This window comes from Struthio camelus, chromosome 16 (genome assembly GCF_040807025.1).
Source record: "Struthio camelus isolate bStrCam1 chromosome 16, bStrCam1.hap1, whole genome shotgun sequence".
NCBI lineage: Eukaryota > Metazoa > Chordata > Aves > Struthioniformes > Struthionidae > Struthio > Struthio camelus.
In genome coordinates this window covers 19,704,644-19,725,070 of record NC_090957.1, presented here as the reverse complement: position 1 = coordinate 19,725,070, position 20,427 = coordinate 19,704,644, and the positions used below count along the sequence as shown (strand labels likewise).

At 41.3% G+C, this 20,427-nt stretch overlaps 1 protein-coding gene across 5 annotated transcripts; it reads left to right on the top strand.

Moving 5' to 3' along the window:
* Positions 1 to 145: 145 nt before the first annotated feature.
* Positions 146 to 20,283, top strand: MYO19 (myosin XIX). Of its 5 annotated transcripts, none has more exons than XM_068909652.1 (26): positions 146 to 385; positions 911 to 1,003; positions 1,522 to 1,652; positions 3,540 to 3,684; positions 4,488 to 4,636; positions 4,897 to 5,010; positions 5,782 to 5,914; positions 6,131 to 6,200; positions 6,574 to 6,676; positions 6,942 to 7,038; positions 7,522 to 7,598; positions 7,981 to 8,071; positions 9,134 to 9,305; positions 9,637 to 9,710; positions 9,804 to 9,925; positions 11,686 to 11,799; positions 12,114 to 12,290; positions 13,209 to 13,355; positions 13,702 to 13,809; positions 14,712 to 14,782; positions 15,268 to 15,377; positions 17,327 to 17,490; positions 18,201 to 18,330; positions 18,507 to 18,592; positions 18,935 to 19,237; positions 20,147 to 20,283. In XM_068909652.1, the coding sequence occupies exons 3-26, from the start codon at positions 1,641 to 1,643 to the stop codon at positions 20,273 to 20,275; spliced, it is 2,898 nt and encodes a 965-aa protein (XP_068765753.1). In that variant the 5' UTR covers positions 146 to 385; positions 911 to 1,003; positions 1,522 to 1,640; the 3' UTR covers positions 20,276 to 20,283. The 5 variants fall into 5 exon arrangements, 4 of the variants coding, with proteins under 4 accessions (XP_068765753.1, XP_068765754.1, XP_068765756.1 ...); XR_011134805.1 differs by lacking the exon at positions 20,147 to 20,283 and adding an exon at positions 18,703 to 18,852 and having other exon boundaries at positions 318 to 385; positions 18,935 to 19,033; XM_068909653.1 differs by lacking the exons at positions 18,935 to 19,237; positions 20,147 to 20,283 and adding an exon at positions 18,703 to 18,919 and having other exon boundaries at positions 318 to 385.
* Positions 20,284 to 20,427: the final 144 nt, after the last annotated feature.

The following is a 20,427-nucleotide window of genomic DNA, read 5'->3' as shown; positions in this document are numbered from 1 at the left end:
GGCCGGCAGGCCGCGACACGGGCCCTCAAGGCGCCGGGCGGAGGTTAACGGTTCGCCTTCCAATTTTTAAGCCTTTTCCCCATTCCAGCTCGCGCTCCCAGCTCCGTCCCGCCGCTGGACGCTGCTCCGCGCGCCGCGGTCCAACCCCTTCAACGCCGCCTTCCCGCTGAGGCCGCGAACGGCCGGCTCGTCCGCCCGCACCGGGCAGCGCCGCGGCCCGGCCCGCAGGTAAACGGCGGCTGCGTTTCCCCGCCGCACTTTCGCCGGCCGCGGCCGCAGCCTGCTTGTCCGCCGCGGCCGATTCACCACGGGCTGTTCCCGCCCGGCCCCTCCTCCTCCTCCTCCTCCGCAGCCGGAGCCACGCTGCCGCCCGCCGCCCGCCATGGTGAGTGCGCCCTGCCCGCCGCCGCCGCCGCCGCCGCCGCCGCCGCCGCCGCCTTGAGGGGAGCCGCCGCCAGGGGCGCGGGGCCGCTGACAGGAGCCCGCCGCGCGCCGGTTCCCGCGGCGCCCACGGGCCGCGGCCTCGCGGAGGGGGCCGGGGCCGGGGCCGGCAGCGGCTGGGGTTGCCCTGACCTCGAGGGCCGCGGTGGGGGCCCGGGGGGGCCGCAGCCTAGCCAGAGCGGCCTGACACGAGCGAGAGGGACGGGTCGGACCTGCCCAGAGAGCCTCTCTCCCAGGGTCCCCCAGCCACGCCTCAGCGAGGAAAGGGTGTATATGTATATGTGTGTGTGTATATATATATATATATATATATAAAATAACTGTATTACCAGCCCTTAGAAGGCAGGCAGGGTCTTCACGACAGCGGCGGGTGCCCCGAGCACTGTGCGTTTCAGCTCGGGCATCACCGTAGTCTCTCTAAATACCCTTGCCGTGCCAGGTAAGTAAGGGTGTTTTTCCACTACTGAAGGTAAAATTCTCCCCGGCTGGGCGACAGGAATCTCTCGTTTCCAGCACAGGAATTCAGAAAGTGAGCTTGACCCACCTCGTCTTGAAGCAAAAGGTAAGGATCTTGGTTTTGGGGGGGGGGGGGGAGGTTTGGTTTTTTGTTTTTTGGGTTTTTTTTGGAGGAAGCATGAAAAAGTCAGACGCACACAAGAGTGTCTTGTTTCTACTGACATATGAAGCTTCTGCCCGTCACACCTTTCCCAAAAACACTAACTTAGCTGATGCTGTCAGACGCACAAATTTTTCCTATTTGCCCTAAAAGCAGGAATTTAACAAAAACTAAGCTGCAAATTCTCGCCAGGAAACCTTGCTTTATTAATTCAAGAGAAACAAAGTACTTTATTCCTGCAGTAAAGAAAAGTATGTTATTTCCTCCAAATAAGCTTCATTTACAGGGACAAACACCATGTATGATCCCTCTGATAATATGGGTAGGCTCACTAGCCCCAGTGTTACCTAGGCCACACTGGATCAGTTAAACTTGTTAAACCCTTGGACTGCGCTTATGGAACCCTCTGCAAAATGATATGTTTGCAGGTATTTTGTTCTAAATGCCTTTTTTTTTAATCTAAGGGCTCTTCAGTCTACTTTGAAAGAGACACCCCAGAGTAAAGGCTCAACCAACTCTGCTGTCCAGTGTTCCTGTTCACAGAGTTGCATGCTCACCTATGCTGCATTAGGGAATCGCCAAGATGCCAAAGCAGGTAAAAGCAAACCAGGATTTGTATGTCCTAATTAAATGTTACTGCTAGGAAAGAATTCTTGGCTTGTTTCCATGCCATCAAGCTCAAGGTGACTACTAGTGTATATTCAGCACTACTCCGTAAGCTTGCCAATGACAAACTGGACCTGTTAACTGTGTGGTTTTGAGTTGTGTTACTAAAACAAAGCAGTGGTTGTTGCTGTGCCATTGGCTTTAATTGGGCAAGTGCTAATACATGTAGCACATTCTTAAGGGTATCTTTTCAGCAAAATTAATGGATGCATGAGCTGTACAGTACAGGTATTTTAGAAGTGATTGTATTTTTAATTTTTGTTTTTCTTTTGGCTAAGCGATCAACATCTCAAGGGATGTCGAACAAATGGGTTCAGGCCAGCAAAAGGAAGCCCTTTCTCAGGTCTTGCAATATTAATAGCACAGTGGAATTCTTAAGAACTCTCTTGGTGTAAACCTAACACAGTAAACTTTGGAGGGCAGAGGAAGAATGGGTAATTTGCAAAAATTGATCTTGTCCGTGGAGTACTTTATAATTCTGTATGCCTGTTCTCTGTGAAAGCAGCAAGCTTCTTAATGTTCATTCAGAATAGAGTAACAGAAATCACTTTGATGGCGACACTTAATTGTGTTGCTAAGCATTTTGTCTTTGCTATGTAAAACTTTGTATTACTGGAAATGAGCCACTTATGCTCTCTGCAAAAGATACAAAGCTCCTAAATGAGTTTATTATTCTTGCTTTTTTTTTTTTTTTTAGAAAGGTATTACGGATTTTACAGTACATTTTCCCCTTTATTAATGAGTTTAGCTCATGTAATGGAAATGCTGCTATCTGAATTGAGCATTTTTTTTTGTATAAACAAGGTGACACTGTTCATTGACTTGGTTAACTTGTAAAGAATTTGTGATACTAAATACAAATGAGTAGGGTTACTCTGAAGGAGTTTCTGTCAGGGAGGAGGGGAACAAAAAAGGAATATCCAGAATACAAAAATCAGGATTGGCTTCTTTTCTCTGCTTAATTTTCACTTCTAGCCCCTCTCTCCCTCCCCAAAAAACGACAAGCAGGACCTGAAATCTCTCTGCTGGCTAAAGTTTCCATTACGTTTGTACAACGAATGCGTCCTTCCAACTAATATTGTCAAGGACATGGGAGCCCAGAGGCTAGGATTTAAATACATAAAGACATTCAAAGGGGATGAATGTTCACCTAATGCAGGCCAGGTATTATAATGCCACCATTTCTTTCCCTGGCTGACATGTGCACACTCTGCAACTTCACGCTTGGGGCCATCAATCTCTGCTCTAAAAATGAAGGTCTCTCCGAGGAAAACTGCATTTCTGTTGGACCACAGTAGCTTTCTGCTCTGCCTTAGCCTTTGCAGCCAGTCCTTTCTGCTTCCCCCTGCTCAAGGCAGTGTTTGTACTGAATGGATGACATTCAGAGGCTTAGAAATCTACTGGTTAAGAACATTGTATAAGTGTGTCTGTGCTGAACGATCTGTAAAATTCCACACACCAGGTAGCGTGATCCTAAGGACATGTTCTTCCCAAGTGCCCTTCCTTGCAACCAGAATTGTCAGGGATGAATTCAGCTTACAAATGGTGTTGTCAGCCTGCCATCTCTCATATGCCAGATAATACCTTTCTAAATACAGAACGTGCCCTGGGAAGCATTGAGGCAGGGGCAGGGGAAGGCGTTCGTTGCTTTCAAACTGAGAGGAAGAGTAGCTCAAATATACTAAGTTATGATTCCTGTTGAGACTGAACTGCTGTTATTGGGAAGAGGGAGAAGAGCTATAAACTATAGTTGACAAGGTGAAAATCCGACTGCATTCAGGCTTTGACTGGTGCTAATCTCTCTTGTCCTTTCCAGGTAAACGGCCAAAAAGACGACTCTGTCCTTCAGAGTGACCTCAGCAACTCATTTGAAGAAGAAGTTAGAGCTTTTCTCAGTGATGAAGAGAAACTGCATCTTTTTGACGACCTAACAAAAGTAAATCCGGTGACAAGTACAACAGGTAAGCAGACAGCCAGCAGAGGCATCTCCTGAGGAGTCACTTTCCCTAGTGGCCATCAACGTATGGTAGTTACTGTTCTCATCGTGTTAATATTATCATGAACACAGTAATTAAAGATTCAAAGCCCATTAAAGTCAGCTTAGAAATGCATGTTTGGCTTGATTGATTCTTTTTATCAGCACTTTTATTGTAGATTTAATTGTACTGATCTCTCAGCAAGCTCTGCATGCAGAACTCACGTTTGTATTATTAGTCCAGGCAACCAGGGGGTGGTTAAGAATCAGTGCTATTGAAGGACTCATGCATGACCTTGTGATTGCAGTTCAGTTTTATATGAGCATATCTTATTTCTAGATGTCTCAGGCTGCTCAGAAAATGAGGCTCTGACTTAGATCAAAATACATCCATGAAACTGGTCTTGAAATGTGAATTTCTCACTTTACTTTTAAAGAAGGCCCTGTTAAGACAAACTAAGGCCTGTTCATAGTGCAGTATGGAGAATTCTTGCCTCTGTCTTTTCTGCAAAAGAACAGATTTACTGTCTAGGGCTGATCATGTAAAACCTTGTTGAAGCACAGGATTTATTGAATTAAATAATTAACAGATGCCTTAAGCTTTTAAAAAATAAGATCAACTCTTTAAAGACATTATTATGTATATTAGACATACATTACTCTCTTGCTTAATGTCTTATTCTCTATTAAACCTAATAGGTAACATATCTGAAGTTTTTTGTTAGAAATAGGGAAAAGAAGAGACAAATATACTTTTCAAAAGATGCTAATAGAAGGTTTATCTTTCAGTTCTGAAATGTCTTCAAGCAAGATATGCAGTAAACTTGTTTTATACAAATGCTGGCTGCAGCCTTGTGGCTTTAAATCCATTTCAGTCTATCTCCTGCCTCTATTCACCTGAGCTTATGAGAGAGTATCATGTCGCGCTTCGCCCTCAGGTAACCCTTATGTTTGAAATAGGTCCATCTGCAGAACTCAGAAGATGTCAAGTTCTTCACAAAATAATAGGATAAAACCCATAATAAGGCCATAATAAAAACCCATAATAAAGGATAAAACCCATTTCTAGTGAAATAAGAGTACTGCTATATAAGCAATACTCTTTTTCAGATAGATGTGAGAGGACCTTTGCTGTCCATTGCTGTTGAACTGTGTCATTACTGGTCTCTTAAATATAAATATTCTGTTTTACTGCCAGGATTTAAAACCTCACATATTTGCAGTGGCTGAGCAAACCTACAGAAATGTCCAAAGCCAGATAGATCCCATAAACCAGTCTATAATTGTTAGCGGAGAAAGTGGTGCTGGGAAGGTAAGGAGATTTTTTTCTGTTTTCCTGACATTGCTTTTATGTTTTGAGATTCAGTGGTACAAAGTATTTTGGTGAGCTAGCAAAAAAAAAATCTCTTGACAGAGCACGTAGCCAGTCTATTCTAGCAAGACTCTCTTGAAATATGTGTAAAGCATTAAGTGACTGCTGCAGTCAAATAGATTGTACCTAATATAACTGTTCTTTAGGCCACCCCTGTAACATCTAGGAAGGCTAGATTCAAATCATTCAATGGAAATTGTATCACCTGAGGGAAATCTCTGCTACTCAGTCTCAGTCCGTTAGGGAGCAAGTATGGGTCTCAGCGAACCCTGTGTAAAGACCAACAAGAGGTGGGGGAGTTCAAGTCCAATCCTAGGCCCTTTTGCAATGATGCCTCTCTATTCAGCAAAATACTTAAGGATATTTTGAAGCCTGAGAACAGAACGAGAACAGCCTGAGTGTTAATGGCTCAAAGTCCATTTATACATACTAGCTGTTAATTCTAGCTGAGCTTCCAGATGGTTACATCTTGATAAAACTGCCATTCAGTAAAGTACTCATATTCCAATGGCACTTAAATGTTGCACATAAGCATATGCACAAAAAGTTTCTGCTGAACTGGAGCTATAAACCTGATATAGTTACTCTCTTTAGTATCATTGCCAGCCACATACTGTGTTTTTCTTAGAAGCCAGCACTGTTTTACTAACTAACATAACTAATAAGATGGTAAAAACAAGTTGTCTATTGTCACGTCTCTCTCTCCTGCAGACCTGGACATCTCGCTGCCTTATGAAATTTTATGCTACTGTTGCTGCTTCAGTTACTTCCCCAAACGGCAATGAAATGGTGGAAAGGATAGAGAAGAGAGTTTTGGATTCCAACCCTGTCATGGAAGCATTTGGTATATGTGGCTTTTTTAACAGCAGAGAGAAGTAATTGCCACTGTAGGAATTTTCTTTGTTAATGCATAAGTCTAAGCTATGTCTTGCTCCTCTCCTTAAAAGAAAACTCCTCAAATACTGAAACAATATACAAATTGCCCTTAATGTCTATATGTCCTACATGTAAGAGCAAAACCACTCTGATCACACTGTATCTGTCACTGGTAACTTCACAGGAAATGCATGTACCCTGAGGAATAACAACAGTAGCCGTTTTGGAAAATATATCCAGCTTCAATTAGACAGGTAATAACTACTGTGTAAAATGCTTATCTGTTTTTTTTTTTTTCTTTAAATCATTACAAACCTATTTCAAAAGTCTGCTATAGAATATTTTGGGTATGGAGTTATCTTCAGAACATGCTTTTGTTTGGGGCAGGCATTCATTTCCTGAGTTTGTTATTATTTCTTTTTTTCTACCAGCACTTATCCTGATCTTTAAAAGAGAGCAATGAAAAATGAGAGTTGCGTTTAAGAATTCTAAATAAAACTACAATAAACTTGCACAAAACTGAAGGTGGACCGCGGAACATTCCTAGTCAGTCTGTATTGTGACAATAGGATACCTATCAGATTTTTGAGATAATTTAGTTGAAATCTTCAATCTTTTTTTCTCTAGATTCCACCATCTGAGTAGTGCTTCCATTCAGACATTCCTTTTGGAGAAGACCAGAGTTGCCTATCAGGCCCCCAGTGAAAGAAACTTTCATATTTTTTATCAGGTTTGTGTCACTTAATTTTTCTAATTTTTATATTTTTTATCAGGTTTGTGTCACTTAATTTTTCTAGATATTTCTGACAAACAGTGGGGATGAAATTACCAAATTTAGCAGAGTTGAGCCTTCCAATATTTAACAGTTTTCCTGTTTGTTTACTCCCTGCCATGTTTTCAAATTAAATCATGCTCCCAGTGCGCTATTTTTAATCCTCTGTGAGATGTAAATACCAAAGGCAGAATTCAGTCATTACCTTGTTTTCGGTTTCCAGATCACAAAAGGTGCCACTGCAGAAGAGAGGTTGGAATGGAACCTTCCTGAAGGGGCTGACTACCGCTGGCTGCCAAATTCTGAAAAAAACTTAGATGGTAAAAATTAGGTTCACAGACGGTCCACTGTAACTTTAAAGTGGGGATGGGCAGAAATGTGTCTGTCACATTAAACTGCATGACCCAAGTCGGTCAGCCAACTGACTCCTGGTGTGGCCACAGCAGACATTTTGCAAAGCTACCTGCATGAATCTGATTCTGTATAAGTTTCATTTTGCACTATTAAGAATTTTCACCTGACTTAAAATAGCGGTTTCTGGCCTAGAGCATTTGCATCTCTCTGGGGCTATGTTTAGAAGCTGTCTGAAATTTTGATGTGCTTCAGCAACCTGCTGCCTCATCTGTGAGACCCACAGAGTCAGCAGTAAGTCAGTGGCTTGTACTCTGGAATTTACCAAAAAAGCATCTGGCTTCCTTGATCTCCTTTGATAATTCTAGCTAAACCGGATGTGGCGTAGCGTTCTGCATGCCTGTGTTTTTGTGCATGGCTTTCTTTTAAATAACACCTGTTTGGCTTTTCAGAGGACTGCTTCAAGGTGACCAGAGATGCAATGTTTCACTTGGGCATTGATCACTCCACACAGAACAATGTTTTCAAGGTCAGGTACAGTGCAGCACAGGCACTATGAAGCTGATGATGATGTTTGGGATGTCTTTCTTTTTAATATGGGATTTCTGCAGCAGTAAATCTGTGTCAATGTACAGAGCATGGGTCATTTGATACCAGATGCAGTGATCCTGACTTGAGGGCCTGCGGCTACACATTAGATTGCTAACTGAATATTAGTTTTTAACTAAAAGCCAGCACCTGTGAATAGTTGTGCAAGATTAGGAATTAACCTAGAAGCTTGAAATCTACTTGCATTTTCCCTGTAGGAATGTTTTGACTTGTCCTGTTCACGTGGAAAGGGGAAAGCTGAAAGGACGCTGCCTTGAAGGCGAGCTCCGTTTTAGAAAATTAAATGATTGTTTATGTTCTAGGTATTGTCAGGCCTTCTCCATCTTGGGAACGTTCAATTCTCTAATTCAGTGGATGAATCTCAGCCTTGTGAACTAGAAAACAAAGCCAAAGGTGAGGCGCCAAACATGCCGAGATCCAGAGATTGTTGTTATCTTACTGCAAATTGCCTAAAAGGAAAGATTTACTACACACTTCGGCTTGATAAGAGACTAGCAGGGTGGTGGGCAGAGCAAAATTTAAGTGTGTTTTTGTTCAGTACTTCGTGGTTTCAATGTATTGCACAAACACAAACTTCAGGCTCTTCTGCTCTGAGAGGTGATACTCTTCCGTTACAGATCAAGGAAACTGCAACGTTAGACAGTCGGTTCAGAAGGGATTATCAGTAGACCTGTTACTTTTGATTGTAATCTTACACTGACATCACAAGACTTCCAGAAATCTGACCCAGAGTGGAGAACAGGGCTTTTAAAATTAAGGCTCAGAAGTTTTCTTATTAAACACTGGAATTCCACTTACTCATAGCAAGTCTGTTATATTAGAGCATAGAACATAGGGTTGTTTTGTGCATCTTCAGGAGGTTTATGGCTCTAATTTTCCTTCAGAACTAAAACCCTGGTCTAAACAGTAAGATTTCCTACTATTTCATATGCTCTGAACTCACGCTATTCAATATTCAAACAGTTTCGAGTACAGCTCATGTTAGCAAGATCTTAAAATGCTTTGTTAGCAAATACATATTCCTCTTATGAAGAAATTACATTCTTTTACTATCCCACAAATTCCTTTTTATCTGGTCATCACTGCTTTGTGTCCTCTGTGAGGATTTAGAAGTCTGTGCTCAAAAAGGTGAAAAAATAACAAAGACATACTTAAAGAGTATTGTCTAAAAATGCCTACTTTGGTGTGGCAAATTCCAGACTTTTTTGATACTGTTGTATCATTTCAAATAGAGAACCTGCATTTCTAGGGGTACTGTACATCCAAATTAAGAAGCTAGTCTTGCAAAACTTTTTCTCAAGTTTGGGTAAAATATCCAATATCCCCCATTTAAGTTTGTTACGTCATGGAAGAGTCAGTTTTTTGGTATCATCTCTAGACCTTCCAGAACTATAAAGGGACTGCGTTCATTTGATACTTTCAGATAATCTTGCAACATTTTATTATCTTAATAAGATTTTGTGAAGACCACTGGAGATTTACTGAAGATACCCATGGAGGAGCTGCTAGAAGCATTAAGAATTCGAACAATAACTGCTGGAAAACAACAACAAGTCTTCAAGAAGCCATGCTCCAGAGCTGAATGTGAGACTAGGAGGGACTGCCTGGCCAAAGTGATCTATGCTAAGTAAGAGCACATGGGCCAGGCTGCTGTGCTAATCCATATAACTTTTGTGAGGTAACAGCAAGGCCAGGGAAAGTTTCTTTTCCTGGCATTGGCTTGGACATAGTAATAGCATAACTGTCCCTTCCCCTCTCCCCGCACCCTTGATTCAGTCACAGATACTAGCATAGCTGCAGTATGTATGAGATCTTCAGAGAACTGCTGTTTCGTGTCAGCCAGGAGCATGTCGTAACTCTGTTTCTTCCACGTGATACTGGTAAAAGCAGTAGTAAAGAAGCACTACTCATTTTTAAGTGAGGACTTTTTCAACTAATGCAGCTGTTGTTGTCTGCAGATTGTTTGAATGGCTTGTTTTGGTCATCAACGAAAGCATCTATGCAGATCCATTGGCGTGGACCAACTTCATAGGTACAGTTATTCATCCCTGGTCTAACTGAGTAAACGTAAGTCCTTCAAGCTACCCCTAGACAAAAATGCACTATCTTCCCATATTCCTCCTAGGTTTGCTGGATGTTTATGGTTTTGAATCTTTCCCTGAAAACAACTTGGAACAGCTTTGTATTAATTATGCCAATGAGAAACTACAGCAGCACTTTGTAGCACACTATCTGAAGGCACAACAGGTAATATCCCACTAAGATCAGATGTTAAATAGCTAATTTTAAAACAGAATATTTTGTCTCTGAATTTTGTTTCTATGCTTCTGGTCAGATTGTAGCCCTCATTCAAGCAAATAATGTCACAGAAGTCAGTGGGATGTCAGTAAAAATTGCTTGTTTAAAGAATAGAGCGTGGGGCAGATGGTGGAGGCCGTTCACTCTTCTAGGGTACTAGAAATCCTCCCCATTATAGAACTCCATTGACTCTGTGGTCTGTTCAATTGTTTGGCTTCCCTCAAAGAGCCAAACACATAAAACTAAAATGGGCATCTCTTGAGGTGAGCGTAGCCTACATTATGATTCTCTTGGAAGCTGCTGCTTATAAACATGGTAATTCTGTTTCCCCGAATACAAAGTGCCTAAATGTAAGAGCTGAACTTACTTCCAAGGCAGAGAGCCCAGCCAGGCCTTGTAACCTGTACATAAATGGAATGCAGTATCTTGTGAAGGCCTTCTGGCACAGGAGAACAGCTTCATAAATCCAGTTGTTATGCTAGTACCTTTAAAGACAGACATACATCACATTAGCTTTTATTCTTGAATGAGGAGGTACCCGAGCTGTGTTGTTTCACAGCGGGGAAGGTACTTTGGACCATGCTAAATATATCGCAGTCTCTTGCCTAGTTGGTCACATGCTGCTAATTCCAGTTCTCATCTGAATAATCCTTCTTGCTGTATCTGTCTGTGTTAGGAGAAGTGCTCTGAAAGCTACAAAGTCCCTGTCAGGCCTGGACTGCCAGTCTAATAGCAGTAGTTCAGTCCTGGTTGAATTCTTCTACGTTATGCATACGTTACCATAATGCTCTTTGCCATTAACTGGAATCGGAGAAATTATTTTCTTTATGGCACTGGGATGACGGCCCCCCTCTGCCTCACAGCATAGTCGTATCAATTTATTGAGGAGATAAGTATCATTTTGACCATAATTTGTGCTTTCCTATGCCCAACCTTCTTTTCTGCCTGCCCTCCTAAGCACGCCCAGGGTTAATGGTCAGTGAAGATGGAAACCAAGTTCAAGCGCACAATTACTTTCCTTGAAACTGATTCATGACCTCTGTTTACAGTATCCCTCCCAATTACTCTAACCTCTCTTTATTTGGGTATGTGCCAAACCACTTATATGCCATTAGTGGCTGTGCTGAGCAAGCTTTTGGCAGGAGACTTAAAATAACTAACTAGAGCTTGCGCTTGCCTAAACACCCCTGACAGTTTGTTCTGTAATTCAGCATAAATATTGTACAAGTTGTTTCAATCAATATCTTTCTCCCCTTCCTTTTCTGGATCAGGCTTTGTTGTAAACAGTACTCAGTTAATAAAGCTTTGCATGTATCAGTTAAACTGGGGCATAGCCCTAAACTAAGAAAGGAGGCCTGTGTGTTCCTTGCCCCTCAAGGGAAAAACCAGTACAGCCTCTGTTTACTCCATAAAGCATCTTTCCAACTTTGGCTGATAAATCTGTGAAGTTCCCAAATACTTAAAACAAATTGTTCCAGCGGGATCTTGGTGCTACTTACCTAAAGGCTACTTGGAGCAGAGTATCCTCTTTTTTTTTTTTTCCCCACTCAAGATTACCATTGAGTTTGAGCTGCGTTTTGGATGAGTAGGCTGAATCTGGGATTAATTTGTTAAACGGTAACTGAATCAACCTGCAAAAAAGTATACAGTTATTTGTGCTCTAGTGCCCTCTGCTGCAGAATATCCAGTCTCTCTCTCTCTCGCTTCAGGAGGAATATGCAGCTGAAGGTCTAGAATGGTCTTTCGTAAATTACCAGGACAACCAGCACTGCCTTGATCTGATAGAGGGCAGTCCTCTCAGCATTTTTTCTTTGCTGAATGAGGTAAGTGCAGATCTAAACTCCAAATGCTTCTAACCTAGTTACCCCCCACTTCCCAAGCTACCAAAGAAAACATTAGCACTAAATTAGTACAAAACTTGTCAGCTATAAAACTTCTGCAGAACTTATTTTTCAGAATAGCAAATTCATTAAACATTTTTAGCTTTTTCACAGTATTTCAGGGCCTGCATAACAGGAGTCATTAGAAAAGTAAAATGGCTATGATTTTAAGTAAAAATGTCTTGTATGTTAATTATTAAAGACAGCTGTTTATGGCAAATAGCAAATGCCTCAATTTTTTCTTGTTTGTTATGCAGGAGTGTCGTCTGAATAGATCCTCTAACATTGACCTATTTCAAACTCGGATTGAGAAAGCCTTGTCTAATAACCAATGTTTAAGTCAAAACAAGTTTAGCAAGAAGCCTAATTTTATTATTTCACACTATGCTGGCAAAGTCTGCTATCAGCTGGCAGCAATGGCAGAGAAAAATAAGGTAGGTGTTTTTTAGAATAAGCTGATTTAAAAAAAAAAAAAAAAAGCACGCAGCCCAAAAAGCAGTTTTAAATCAAAGCAGCACTGAAATGTATATTCAGCGATGTTTAGTGGATATACTCATCCTGCTCCAGAAGTTGTTCAGGCAGTGTAAAATTGGGTAATGTTCTTGGTCTGGTTTTTAATGAACCATCACCAGCACATGTAAAACAGAATTTTGTTAGCAGACCTTTAGGCTAAGGATTAAGTGAGTCATGTATCACCAAATCAGGGCTTCTTCCATTCCTGAGATAATGCAGAAGTGTTGATGGCATCAGGACATTCATATAACCATAAAGATAGCACTTAGTTGGCCATACAATTTAATACAAGTTTATGAGAAACAGCAGCTTGGACTTGACTATTGAAATTTCTCCTGAAAGTACCAGAAAATATAAGTTTTGGCCTTCCTTGTGCCCCCTGAGAAACAAATGTGATCATCCGTAAATAAGAGGATCCCTTTTCAGTTCCGACATCACCCGGAATTACAGCAAATGGTATTATGGTGATGCAATGAAATATCCTCTCCTAATTAAAAGGAAAACACTCTGATGTCTGCTGCAGACTGTCCTATCAGGAGTAAACTAGTCCTGAGACTTCTAACTCATTTAAATTGCATAACGAGAAAAACGTCAGTAGCAGTCGTACATTTAACTAGACTTGGTAAACGTTCAGCCAAAGCCTATTTTCTGTTCCTGAATCTAACTATGAATGAATGTAGCAGATTTGAAACTGCACCTGTGGTTAAATCAAAACTGACATCAGAAGTATAATGTCTGAAATAATTATTATTCAATCCATATGTGTGAAATATTAATCTTCAAAGGTGACAGTTTTCTGCCTTAGTCCATATACTAATGAATCATGCTTGTGTTTGTAGGACCCCATTCCACCAGAGCTCGTCCATGTTTTGCAGAATTCTCAGGACCCTTTGCTTCAAAAATTATTTCCTGTGACAGAAAGCAATGAAAATAACCTCAAAACCCAGAACAGGGCAGCTGTTGTTACAGTGGTGTCAAAGTTCAAGGTACGTCCTATTCAACTTTCTGCTTTCTACTGCTGTCTTCCTAATTGGGTGAGAAAACAGTTTAGTTGGGCCAAGTTCCATAAATAAATGTTATCAAATGAGACAGCTATAAAACTGAAATAGCTTTAGACTCCTTTGATTCTCTAGGTTTAGAGTTTTAATCCACTTCCAAAAACAATTTTTAAAAATGCATCCATGGAGTGGAATTTCACTCTAGCTGGTCTTAAAGACCAGCTGATACCATCCTTGCAAAAAACAGCCTCATTGTTTTGATACAAGGCCACTGATTAGCTAAACTATCTGTGGAGAAGGAATAACTAAGTATACCCATGCTTGTTTTCTACAGGGTTCGCTTGAACATCTCATGCAGATCTTGAACAGCACTGCACCTCATTATATCAGATGTATCAAGCCTAATGCTGACTGCAGGGCAATGACTTTTAAAAGAGAAGAGGTAACTCTCCAAAAGCCTTTCCTCACTCAGTCAGTGGGAGGCTTCCTATAGACATTGCGCAGGGCTTCGCGTCGGGTCTTGTATGATCTTGATTCCCTTGCAAAGTTCTTTTTACAGCACTTCCCCCCCCCCCCGACTTTGGAACTTTCAAGATAAACTTTCTTTCAGCATCACTGATGATGCTTCTCTAGAACAGAGCTAGTCTTCCCAGAAGCGCTCCCAGATGCAACTTAAATCTTGCTGTATGAGAAACCTTCTTTATGGTGCTCCTGGGTTATCTGGGGTGCTAGCATCCCAGCCCTCAAGCAGATAAAGGTAATCTGACTGGTGAGCAGTGCCAGTCACACATAGGTCTTCACAGTGTGTGCCCATGATACAGCTTTGCTTGCTCCTGGTGTCTGGTCTGGGAGGACAGCCAAGCTGGATGAGATCAGCTGACAAGCATGTCTTTGGGAGCAGAGCAGCAGATGCTAAAGCTATAACAAAAGAGAAACTCATCGTTCAAAAAAAAAAAAAAGCAGCTCAGAAAGCACCGCATTAATTTTAAACACGCTGAGGATTTGCTGATTGCATGCAAGAAAGCGTTAGAATACCAGCTGGCTTTCCATGTTCTGCTGCATGCACTAGAGAGGGCATGAGAGGACTGTCCCTGCATATTAGCATTGCCCTGACCCTACTGCCAGTGTTACGTAAGGCTATAGTTAAGTGGCTGCGTAATTTACCTTCTCCCCCTCTCCATTTGTACACTGACTGCCGCTGTGGTGGTATACACCAGCCAAGCTCTTGGCTTGGTTGCTGAGCTGAGCATGGCTTGGATAAAGCTTAACCCGTGCAGACCTTATTTGCAGCATCCACAAGGAATAAGACAGAGTTTGCCTAAACCATCTCAATTTATGTCTCAGGTTCTCAGCCAGCTTCAGGCATGTGGAATAGTAGAAGCCATCACCATCAGTGCAGCTGGCTTCCCTATTAGGTAAGTCCAAACTTCTTGAGCAGTGACTTATATAATTCAATTCTATAGTAATTACTGGGGTATTAGCTATTCAGAAGAGCAGGAAATCCAGTCATCCGAGTCAGTCACCTCACTAGGCTTTATGAGTGACTAACTAACGTTTGACCAACATTAGAGGATGGAGGAATAAGGCCTAAGCTAGTCACATTTTGGACAGCTCAGTACTGATGGAGTGAAGATCGCTGTTATTGTGAACAAAAATGATTCCTGCCGGGTCTCTGTTACAGGCAAATGTCACTGGCTGGTGTTAGGCAATACGTGAATTTCTTTAGCAAGTTTATAGTGTCTTACATGCTGGTGACTACACAGGCAAACAAGTCTGTTTGCATTCTGTGTGCTGTGTTTTTGCAGCCATTTTGCAGTTTTTTCCCCTCAAAGGAGAAGTTATTTATTACATAGTAAATAAATGGTACTCGCCTAAAATTAACTGTACTTTTGGCTATCAGGGTCTCCTTCCAAAGTTTCATTGAGCGCTACGAAATACTGAGAAAATCACGTGGGTCCAGTAAAAACAGTGTGTGCGATAAAAGCAGCTATCATACTGCCAAGAAAAAAGGTATGTTTCTTTTGATAGTCCCTCTGCTATAAAGTAAAATATATCACTGCACCAACTTGATACGGCATAGATCAGATGCAGTTACTGTATTCAGCACTACAGAAACCATTATTCCTAAGCTTAAAATATTTTTTATAATCTTTCACCCACTTCACTTTCTAAGTTGCCTCGTGCTTAGAGCAGGCTCCTTTAAACAGTGAAAGTCTGCAAATATTTCACCTTACTGTTTTTCTGTCTTCATCCTGGGTAGAACGATTAGGGTTATACTGGTGTTTGGGGTCCCCCAATATAATTTGATTTAGAGTTGGTTCCTAAGTAAACTTGAAAGCCACTTACCTTTTTGTTTGCTTATATTTCTTCTTTCTTTTTTCTTTCACCTTGTTTTCTTGCCAAACACATTGACCTTCTAGCTTACTCGGATTCTGCTGCTATTCTTCTGCTTCTTTTACCTTTTGCAAACTTCTGTATGAGATTCTTTTTCCAAAGCAAGAGTGAGGATGGACTTTAAAAAAAAATGTAATCCATTCTACAAGGTAACATCTTTGGCATGAACCCCTGAAAGAAGGAGCTCAAGTGTTTACATTTAATATTGAAAGTTACTGCAACTCACCTTGTCTCCCCTACTTTAACCCCGTCTTCACCTAATAGGTTTATTCAGTAACCCGTGAGTGTGGGAGGCAGGTATTAGACTATTTCAGATATGTGGGTGGAAATCTATTCACCTTGAGGAAGTATTGCTTGCTCACTACTTTGAATCAGGGGAGTGGAATGACGTAACCAAGCATAGGCTGGAAAATTACTTTCACACCATATCTTTCTCCCTCAATTATAAACCCATTAGCTGAAACGCCCCATTGTGATAGGTTACTAGTCCTTTTTATCTTTATCAGGTAATAAGCTACAAATATACAAAACAATTTCCTAGACATATGGATAAGCTTTTTGTTCCAAGTAGCAGCCCCATGAACACTATCACAGTCACCAGTTGTTTTTGTGTAAGCAAGAATTGTTTATATTTGTTTTCAGTGCCTTAAAATGCTCTCATCTCCTTAGAAGTATTTATAGCAGAAAAGCAAACAGTATCAAGGATGGAAAGATACAAAGACCATCAAGTTCCTGCACTGGGCATGCAGAATACTCATGCAGCATTGCCTTGAACACCATAATCTCTTTGAAGGACAGGTCTGAATTATGTCTGCCTCTATTTCCAAGTAGGTTAATCTGTCTAACCTGCTTGTCTCATAATGCACAAAAAATTGTATATTTTCCAGAAATGGTTTTAATAACCCCTGGTTGCTATAGTAAACTCCTGCTTAGTACATCTCCTTGATTCCTTTAGCTGCTTCTGGCACCGTGTGAAAGCTTTGGAACTGTGGCTGCATTCCTTCCTTTTCTATTCCTGTATTTTACAGTACATGAAAGCGTGAGTCTAGTTCCCGTACTTTTTTGCTCTTTGTTCCCAATAGCTTTGAGTCTTGGGTATTTCATTAGATTTCCTTAGGACTGAGCTACTCAAGTGTATTCTTAATTGCTCTGCTGTTGCTTTCTAATGTTTCCACATAGGATGCTTTAAACAATGCAAGAACAGTTGAGCCCTCCTTATGTCTGTTTCATTGTCTGCATCTGCCCAAAAGGTGATTTCTTATCCATGCTGCTCTGAATATGCTAGAATAGAGGTGGTAAGACAACGTAGGTTAGCAACCAAACTACGTCCTATTTAAACACATTAGGCTGGTTTTCTAGTTGTTAGCGCATGGTGAAATCCTCGCTGTTACATTTTTTTCCATTAAACATAGCTAGAACTAGCATAGTAATATCTCAGCCACCACCCCCTCCCCTCCTTGTAGGTGTATACTCCATAAAAGGCCAAGAAGTCTCCACATAAAGACAGTTATTTGATCCTAATTTCCAAGTTCTGTGATACCTTCTCTTCACTGCTTCATTTGCAGGTGAGACTCCGGAAGTGGATGATGACAAACCATCATGTTCTGTTATTTACGACATCCTTCAGAATGTGGTTATGGAGCAAACTACCACTGAGCCAAGAGGGAACAGCTCAGAGAACTCTTCAGTGTACTGTGGCAAAACTAAAGTATTTATGACTAATTCCGTGGTAAGAATGGTATTTCCTTGGCTAAGAGTTCTGAAGCATACCTGCATAACGGAGAGTTTTGGCACAGATGATTATCATCATGACGTTAGGCTACACTCCTGATAATTTCAATAGGACCAGAATCTGGCATTTTTCCTTCAAGTTATTAACCTATGTCCATCCATCATAATCCAACTGAAGCAGACTGTCTAATGGTGATCTTGTTAATGGACACAGAGCTGCACTTGTATTTAGCGTCGCTAGTATCCTCTCAGTTCCAGTAAAGATTCCAGCTTTACCTAACTTCAGCTGACAGACTTGGCTGCTCTGGCCTAAGCACGTTCGTTGTGGAAAACCTGAAGATGAAGGCACTTTTGCACTTCTACAAAGCTTACATACTGAAGGATGCACCCATGAAAGTACACCCTTCAACAGAGCTAGTTTTAAGCCAGCTGCTAGTGCGACTTTGAGACTCTTTCCCCCCCCCCCCACAATACTCTACTTTTGCCCTCAGATATTTATGCTTTCATTTTAATTTGATATGTTAGCTAATAAGCATTAATGCAATGCTCTCACTTTTAAAACATGATTCAGCAGTCTTAGGAAATTGAAATACATAGTCAGTAATTGCTGCTGCGTATGTGGTTTTCTGACAAACACCAAATTATCGTAGAAGGGTGAACACAACTCTGTTCCAGAGTATTAACTGCAGGCTTGTGTCCCCAATGCAGCTAGAGCAACTTGAAGCTAGAAGAGTACGTGTGTTAAATGAGAAAGCATTTTGCATTCAGTGTTGCTGGAGAAGATTTAAACAGAAGAAACTAGCAAAGGAGAGAAGGTCTGCAACTGTCATCCAAGCAGGTAATTCGATAGGGTGCAGTTAAGCATGATGCAACCAGCAACATTTCCAGTTACACTTGCTGTTTAAAGTGGCAGCAGAGAATATACTAATTAGACATGGAGAAAGTTTAAGTGCCATTATGTGCGACAGTTTCTGAGATTCTTTGTACTCAGATTTCTCTTAATTAAATCTTCAGCTATTCGTTCCTGGTTAGCCAAGAATCGCTTCCGAAGGATGCGCAGGGCTGCTAATGTTATAAAGCATGGCTGGAGGAGATGGAAAGTAAGTACATTGGTAAGGAAAAGCACTGAACTGAGTGGCTTTTTAGGTGTTTGGGAAAGAATCTACCTCTGTCAAGTAACTGTACAAAAACAATACTGTCTGGTCTCCAGAAAACTCTTCTCAAGTTGAAGAGCAGAAAACAGACTCCAGTCTTGTATGGCTGCTTCTGCAGGGTGGCAGTGTAAAGGCTACAGAATGAACTCTCTCCTATTTATCTTGATCAAGTGGACAATGTCCCAAATACTGTCTTATCCTCTAAGGTACCCTCTTGTGTAGACTCTAACTTAGTTTTGCAGTTTTAAATATTGTGTTCTAGCATATTGTTTTGCATGTCTTCATCAGACAAAAATGACTGCGTTAGCAGCAGAAGAGCTGGATGATGGTGAAGAAAAAGCAGCCTTTTTCCCTGGAGCTATGGGGACCTCAGCCAATTCACCTTGCCCTTTGGAAACAACTTGGCCTCTCAGTACAGTAATTCAGTTCTGGCCTCTGGGTCTTGTCTTGTCCGCTGCACCTGTTACCATAGGGGGACTACGGAGAGACCTGTCCCTGCTGGCATGCTTGAAAGTACTTCAGAACAGCAGCTACAAGGTGGAAAACGGTTTCTTTGGCTGTGGCATCACTTCCGTAAGAGCTCTCCCACAGGTAACACACCTCACACACTTGAGTGAGCAGCATGCTTAGACTGAGTTCACCATCCTGTAACAGTACCAGCATAAAATCTGCTATCAAGCTACAGTCTTCCTCTTTTCCACTGGCTTAGATATATGCAAGGAGCAAAGTCTGACAAATAGGTCAGGCTAAACACAGGTCTAAGTTGAGACTTTTAACTAAGCATGAAAACTCTCCTTAATCTGTCACAGAAGCAAACTGATCAAAACTCTGTGCTTTAGAAACAGAGCGCAAAGGATTCTAATACGGTCTCTGCTGTTCTGTAGTAGGTATTTTTTCTGTTTAGGAAATTGAAGCTGCACAACAGGTGAACACATGAATAAGTGTCTATTTGGGAAAAGCTACTGGGTTTATTAATATCTCAGTAAACCTGCATTAACTTCACCGTGCAGACAACTATTCACAGACTAATCAGGATAGAGGATTTGGAGTGCTGCAACTCTGGGAGCAACCCTGGAGTATTTCACCTCCCACTTGCATGCATAATAGTACTAAAAACAATTCACAACCCACACTTACTTCTCTCTTGAGTTGCTCTGTGGTTACCAGTCGGCTTGTGCCTGCCCTTGTTTTTTTCCTTTTGTAGATAAGTTTTTGAGGTTATTACAAGTTGGAGGAAACATGTACCAAGTTAAGCACTGACTAGATACTCCAATCTTTAGAGTTTAAAGTGATTTTAGTTCAAATCATGCTATTGCTGCTGTTCGTAGCAATGATTTAACTTAAATCCGTTTCTATTAGAACTGTCCTGGAAGACTTCCTCTATCCTTATTCATGTCCAATGGCTGCTTATATATTAAAGCACTATTTAGCGCAAGTAGCAAAATATAGCTCAAAATCTGGCAGAACATTAATTGAACTCTCTACCTCTTTTTCTTCTAGGGCTCTATCAAGTTTCACTGTAAGAAGTCTCCCCTGCATTATGCAAATATCATTCCCCATTCGGACACCTATTCTGTCACTGGATTTAACCAAATTCTATTGGACAGAAAAAAACTCCTTCCAACATAAATTTTGGCCATCTTCATGTACTGTACTTTTCAGGGAAGGACTGCCTGTTAGCTGCTGCTTTCAAATACTTTAATCAACATCCATATCTGCTGCTACCTCAGAGCTTTCTATAGTCCTCTGTGTTACATGTATCATATAATTTACTTCAAATT

Bases quoted from the DNA above. Each gene is read 5' to 3' on its own strand.
- MYO19 (XM_068909652.1), top strand. The intron at 6,201-6,573 runs GTAATAACTACT...TTTTTTCTCTAG, and splicing joins ATCCAGCTTCAATTAGACAG to ATTCCACCATCTGAGTAGTG. The intron at 9,306-9,636 runs GTAAGAGCACAT...TGTTGTCTGCAG, and splicing joins GCCAAAGTGATCTATGCTAA to ATTGTTTGAATGGCTTGTTT.